Raw genomic sequence first — 7,479 nt, forward strand, 5'->3', positions numbered from 1 at the left:
AAATTTATTGAGGACACATTGGTGGACGTCAGAGCAAAGGTACTACTTTTTTTTGTCATTTTTGTGTATTGCAATTGTATCTTGTGCATTTATTTAGCTATTTAGTTGTTTATTGTCGGTTGCTTATATTGGTTTAGTTTGAATAGGGAATTCTTGTTGTAATGTTTCATAATACATACTCAGGACATATTTGTGGTTTTAAATTTCAAAGATTATTCTTAATTCACTCTTTTGTTATGTAGTTGATATTTTGCATTGTTTATTTTGGCAGTTACCAAGGTGGTATAGGAAAATGAAGAGGTTGCCATGAAGAGACAACTAGCAAAAGTAATATTGACAGGGGGAGGGAGGGGGGAATCTCATGGCCACACTGGGAAGGCTGAGGAGAATAATCCTACAAGCTTTGTAAATACCTTCTTTTTTAATTTTTTTTAATGATTTGTATCTATTGTAGCTGATGGATGTGAGGAGAACATCTTATATATGGGCGCCTTTTGTTTATCTTACCAGAATACTAGATTGCCCTTTGTCCTTTGTTGACAATCTTATGAGAAAAGTGAGTCATGAGAAGAGGTTACATTTTGTTAATTCTTCTAAATCATTTTTTGACAAGTCAACAAGTTGTAAATTCCCCTTATACGCAAGAAGCCTCGACCTTTGGCTGCGTGAGATACCACTATTTTAATTATTTCATCAAGGAATGCAATGTTAGTATGTTACTAATACGTTAAGAAAGACAGCAACAATTACAATTCCTTCGAATGGATGAGATGGAGAAGAAGGAACAATAAGGTGGGAGAAAGTAAGGGATGGATAGAAAAGGCAAGTGAGATAGGGAGAAGGAGCAATATAAAAGAGAGTGTATACAATAATGATTAAGGAAAAAGAGATGAATAAACTTTAAGACAAGTGATAAAAGGATGAGGGGGGAGTTATCATAAATTTACTTCATAATATTAGCAAAATCATAAAAACAGAGTCATAGCGATTATTAGAGTGCAGTTTCTTTTATGAAAATTCAATGTCACTAGCAAGTGGCAGTCACGAGAAAATATTGTAACACATACATATGTTGTTATTAAAAATTAGTCTTAAACTTGTCTAACTATAATCAAGGTACTTAAATTCAGTCGAGAAAATACATTGATAACTTGGCGAACCACAAATCTTAATGGATGATAAAAAGTAAAAAAATCACTCGAGAAACAATACCGATAACAAAGTCAGTCAAGAATATACATTGATAACTTGGGGAACCGCGCGCGATGCACGCGCAGGTCCACAACTAGTCAATTTAAAAATACGACAATTTTGTGTCAATAGTTTAAGTTAAGTCATATTTTGAGTCAATTAGTGTAATTTTGTTATTTGTTTCACTCTTCTTATGGATTTACATAGTTAAATTTATATTACAAAAATTTGGCCCCTAATAGATAAAGTTTCAAGATGCGCCACTGAACAAAGTCCTAATGGCTATGTATAAGAAGCTAAAAAAGGAAATATTAAGAATAAATTCAACATTAATTACACCGATCTGCATCAGAAGAAATAAGTTCAGATCAGATCATCGTTTTATGTGCAGTTTTTTTTATCGCTGATTATCTTTAATTTCGTAATGAAATTTTTTTATGAAAATCACATATTATTACGAATCTAACAAGACCTCACTTGGTATATTTTTTTGTATATATTATCGTATATATAATGTCAAAGTTTAGTCAAATATGACATTCGTATCAGATAAGATCAGATAAGCAAAAACAAGGTGAACCGGGGGCGTTTGGTTCAAACAATGGTATAGGTTTGGAATGAGGAATGAAACCTGGGTGGTATAAGATTGGAACTTGATACTTGATTTCATGTGTTTGGTTTTTATCTAGGAATGATAGTTTTCCTTTTAATTTTAAACTAAAGGTATGGGTATGAGTCACACCCACCTCCCCCCTTGGGTTTCAAAAACCCATACCTTGGGGGTTTGAGGTATGGGTTTGAAAAATGAAATTTCTAGAAACAAACACAAGGTATGGGTTTTGGTCATTCCAAACTCATACCTTATACCTAATATGCTTGAACCAAACATCCCCTAAAGTCTTAAGGGCTACATATTGCATAGGAAACTATGCCAAAAAAAAAAAAAAGTGTAATAACAAACTTTAAATGGTTTAGATGAATTTTTACACATCTATAGTTTTTTTTTTTTTTTTTTTTTTTTTTCTTTGGTGGGGGGGTGGTTGTTCGCGGGCTTTGGAGAAGGGTTTGTAGCAGACTAGCAGACTTGGGACTCTTTATTAGGTGAAAGTAGGATTGTAAAACCTAAAAAATTCTATTCCAATTTTGTACAATTATGAATGATCCCGTTACGATTTCGTGCGTTATTGGCCTTATTGCATAATTAAATTTTGAACATTTGAAAAGCAATGACTTTTATATTAATGGAGGAATTCAAATTCTTTAAAAAGATATAACCAATCACATTACTAATTGATGGCTCCAGGATAAAGGGTGCACTAATTATGATTCTGAATTTACTACCTCTGTTACAGGTTATGTGCAACGATTTCACATAAAGCAGAGAGGGAAAATGTCTAATCGTTGCACATAACCTGTAACGGAGGTAGTATATAGACAAATCTCCAAATCTTGCTTACACTGCATTACAGGAGAGGCTATAGCTTGCTTGCAGAGTTGCAGAGTCATTAACGGGCGGCCTGCATGAATGATACACTGGTATTCAAGATAATAGTGACAATCTTATCAGGTTGGTCTTCAGCAAAATGAATGCAGATATTCGACTACGATGGATGATGGAAAATATCCAAAGCTTATAAGTAACATCGAGTGGTGATATTTACATACCAAAGGGGGACCGTTGTCAAGTTCATAACTAAGCAACTTTGAGTGGTGTATCATAATGGCAAGACTATTGTCAAGTTCAGAAGGCTAATAACATTGCTATCTTTTGTCATAATACTTCACTGTCTTTTAATTCGACAATATATTCTGTAATTTTTACTCACAATGAAAATATTGAGGCACAACTTTTTGTACACAAGTCACACTGTATACACTTCAAAACCTGATTCGCAAGGCATAACAAAACCACCAAGTTTAAAGAAAAAATGGAGGGCTACCAGTGCCCAAGAATTTAATTGAATTTCTATGGCTAAACTATATTCTCCCTTCTTTTTCCAAATGACATCCAATTTTCCCCTTTGAGAAAGCTGAATAGCATAGTCAATGAACATCAATCCTCACTCAGCCCCAACTTTAATTTGTATGCTGCTGCATGCGCTTCTGGAGACAAACGGAATTGATGATTAGCATGCAGGATGAAGCAACCACTGCAAGCTGCAACTCCAAAGTCCATACCATAAGACTGTTAAATTTAGAACATGTCAGCCGTCAAACAAATATCAACACAGTAAATGATGCAAATTAAACTGCAGTGGAATTAGCAAATATGCACCAACTTAAATAATCATCCAGATCCACAGTACCACCAAGCATACATAAGAGGGGAGAAATAAGGAGGAAGTTTGTTTCTTGCACTCTTGACCGCATGTAGCAATCCCGTGGCAAGGAAAATGGTATCGAACCAAATAAGCAAAATAAAGCATTTCTATTATTTATGTCAATATTGTTTGCAAATTCGTGACAGAAACAATAATTATAAATAAAAAAAAAAAAAAAAAAAAAAAAAAGAGTTTGAGAAAAGCGAATAGGAAGGGGCTATATTTTCAGATGTTACTCAATCAGAGAGATCTAATGAATCTTAAGAAACTTGCAGTGTGTCTTTCATCTCCAAGTTTGAGTCAACACAAAATAGAATCCTCACATGCTCATAATACGTAGTATTAAATTTCTATTTCCATCATAGATAAAATTTATGACTACATTCTTTTTCTAAACCACCATTTAGACAGTATATTCTTTTCCAAACCACCCACATTTTTCACTATAAGGGAGTACACAATATATCTAAACATAGGATAGAATTTCAAATGCTTGAAGAACAGAAATCTGATGTCAGACCTTAATTAGCTTGAGATCAATAAGAGAGCTGTCAATTTAATCGATGGACAGAACAGCATCCAAGTTATTCTGAAGAAGCCAGCCTCTTGGATATGCAACCCCACGAGCATCCAAGTGAAGATGCCAGTTCAGAATCTTTCCACAGTCATTAGGCATACCTTCCATTTGACTTTCATCTGCGACCACTTGCTCGATAAATGTTGTCTCCTATAATAAACAAAGAGAAAAATAATATATACATAGCAACTGCATTTGATTTCAATTTTCCTTTTTATACCCTCATAGCAACAACGAGATATTGCAACATGATAAAGGTGAAAGAATGTAGAGTTGTGACTGTCATATTCGTGAGGTAAATACCTGGAAACCCTCCTTCACGGTATCCAGCTGCCGTACTGGATTCAAAAAGGGACGTCTCCACCTCTTTGGATCCCACAAGATAGTACTATTAAATGCAAAACCAGACATATCAACATGAAATCTACGGAGTGCCTTGCTTTTCTCATTTGTGTGCCACCCAATCACTTTACTTCCACTGCATACTGGACCTTCAAGTATAGCCTTATTTTTGCTTTGTGCCAGCATTGCAACAGGCCACGTGCCAAAACGGCTGTAAGAGTGCAAAAGGTTAACCATCAAATTTTTTTTTCCTTTTTTTGGGGGAAAAATGATCGTTATCACTGATCAGTATAAAGCAAGATAGTAATATAGAAAGAACCACAACATCGGGATGGCAAAATTTACATACTGATACTCTAGCTTTATTTCACAAAAGAAGTCAGTCTCTTCCCTCTCTGCTGACTACTTATTAGTTTTTATTTAGAAAATAAGTAGATTGATGTAAGAACATGTAATGAACTTATATCTTCCAACGCCCCAGGTGAATTGGAGACTACAGCACCTGACTGAAAAAAAATAATCCACGCTGCCAAGCCCATCTCAATTATAAGTGTATAAAACACGACAGCTTCAAATACATTAGGAAACATTTTTTTAAATGGAGAAACTCCATCAGAAGAATCTACACTTGAAATAAAGAATTTCACAATTCTTAACATAGAAGCAGAATGCTGACAAAGGTGTAAAAAAAGGCTCTTTATCCTCAAAGAAAACATACACTCAAAAGTGCCACCAATTATGGACACTAACGGAAATTTTCCAAGGGATGCACATTATGAGGCTAGCGACAAAAACCGGCCAGCATCTTTTTTCTCCTAGTCAACCCTGGAATTCCGAGAAAAAACACGTGTAGTAGTTAAGCTGGTAAGAATGAAGCTATCCTGATAACGAATTTCATTGTCACAAGAACAGATAAACATGCAGATAATTCCAATCACAATAATGTTGTGACAAAAACTAAGCCTCCAATGATAAGAAACAATCAAAAGACAAGGAATCCATGACACAGTCTCAATTTCAGTAAATAATAACAATGACTACTGAGAACAACATTCTGAAAAGGTAACCATTTATGTAATTACTATGCAGTAATCAACCATTAAGATGATAACATTCCTTAGAGTTGGGATTTTCTCTAATTAATTCAAAGTACTCAATATAGAACGCCCAATTTTCAAAATACCCAAATCCTCGAAACTGGACAATTCTTATGATACAACACCCAACTCCTTAGAGCTTGGCCAAATTTAACAGATAAAACATTTATGATAAAACAGCCAATTCCTCAACCCTGATCTCTTTAACTAGCATCAACTAATATGTAATAATGAGCACAAACAACCACATCCATCATATTTCAAACAGCATTAAACCAAATGGTCCATAACAAGCAAACTAACAAAGCAAATGCAACAATAAGTTGTCAAAACTCAGACTGTATCAAACACATTCAGAGTCACTAACAGAAACAGTGTATAAGAGCGCGAAACAAGCAAAAAAAACAACATAAATTAAATTCAAATGAGTGGTTAGAAGAATGAACAATCTACCTGACTTTTCTAATACTTTCAAAAAGCTCCAAAGAATAGATATTATCATCATCAGCAAAGTAAACAATGCCATCAAGTTTATGTTTCTCAATATGCTCAAGTGCAGCATTCCTTTGTTCAACACCTCTATCTTTTATATCAGTCAAATTCTTATGGCACACTAAATGGCGGTACATCACTCCGGTATTCCTTAAAATCGAGGCGGTTTCCGGGGACTGAGCACTCATTTCCACCACAATCCACAACACAGGAGGATTAACAAGCTTCAAAACTTGACTCATTCTATTCATATAGTAAGCTTGAAGTGCCCTATTATAAGTTGGTGTAACAACAATCAATAATTTCCTAGGTTGATAATCAAATTTCTCTGCTAACACCACATCAAGCTTAACATCAATCTCACTCACTTTCGCCGTAATTTCGGAATCTTCATTTCTCAACATCTCCTTTTCCTGAACATTATTTTCACTTTGAGATTTGATCTCAAATGAGAAATCGTGAATTCTAACATCATCTTCTACTTCAATGTGACCAAATGGAAAAATACCTAACAAAATTCCGATTAAGAAGCAAAGCAAACAACGATAAAATTGTCTCCTCCATGAATGCTGTTGATTTCGCCGGGAACTCCGAAGCAGGAATATTCCGGCGAAAATTCGCCGAAGTTTAACGAAAATGCTCGAATTCGACACTTTGTGAGATGACGAATTCGACGAAAATGGAGTTGAAGTTGATCCGTTCTGATAACTCCGATCTTGATTCGCCGGTGAAAGTGTTCGTCGAATCGACGCCATTAAAATCAATGCAAAAAAGCTTGAAATTTACACCTCCGATCACATAATTGGTATCCAATTTTGCCCTAGTTTTCAAATCATCAGTTACAACTCAATGCAAAATTCGACAGCAATTCAGCCAACAAATATAGAAATTCAAACCTAATTCAAGAATTTTGGATTGAAATCAACAAAATTAGAGACTGATGAAGAGAGAATGAGAGAGATTAGAGAAACCAAAAACAAATTTGTGTTTTTATTTTTTTTACTGTCTTTTTTTTTTTTTTTGTTGGAGCGGGGAAGAGTGCATTTAGTCATTTACTATGCCAGGTAGGAAAAGAAAAAAGAGAGATACACGCAGTGGTGGACCAATGGCAGAATGACACGTAGTATTGTCATAAGAGTTAAACTTTTTTTTTTTTTTTTTTTTTTTTTCCTTTTTATAATTTTAATTATTATTTATTTTATTTTATTTTATTTTATTTTATTTTTTTTGTCGGGTGGTTGTCTTAAAAATGTGTTTTATAAGAAAACAAATGTAAGGTTAATGTTCCCTCAAAAAAAAAAAAAAAAAAACAGAAAAAGAAAAAGAAAAAAAAGGTTAACGAGGTTGGTGATTTTTTACATTAACTAATCATTTGGAATATGTCACTTTCTAACTCTTCTTGTAAATGCAAGAATAAACAAGGTAAGATTATGAGGCATTTTTAAAGGGAGGAATGTTA

General features: G+C 34.2%; 1 protein-coding gene across 2 annotated transcripts; it reads right to left on the bottom strand.

Annotated features, from left to right (window-relative positions):
• Positions 1–2,828: 2,828 nt before the first annotated feature.
• On the bottom strand, positions 2,829–7,039 carry LOC145640924 (putative beta-1,4-xylosyltransferase IRX9H). Of its 2 annotated transcripts, none has more exons than XM_081692158.1 (4): positions 5,982–7,039; positions 4,393–4,642; positions 4,033–4,239; positions 2,829–3,348 (listed from the first exon to the last, which is right to left on the bottom strand). In XM_081692158.1, the coding sequence occupies exons 1-3, from the start codon at positions 6,773–6,775 to the stop codon at positions 4,069–4,071; spliced, it is 1,215 nt and encodes a 404-aa protein (XP_081548284.1). In that variant the 5' UTR covers positions 6,776–7,039; the 3' UTR covers positions 2,829–3,348; positions 4,033–4,068. The 2 variants fall into 2 exon arrangements, with proteins under 2 accessions (XP_081548284.1, XP_081548283.1); XM_081692157.1 differs by having other exon boundaries at positions 2,830–3,376.
• Positions 7,040–7,479: the final 440 nt, after the last annotated feature.

Source organism: Chenopodium album, chromosome 7 (genome assembly GCF_948465745.1).
Source record: "Chenopodium album chromosome 7, dcCheAlbu1.1, whole genome shotgun sequence".
Taxonomy (NCBI): Eukaryota; Viridiplantae; Streptophyta; class Magnoliopsida; order Caryophyllales; family Amaranthaceae; genus Chenopodium; species Chenopodium album.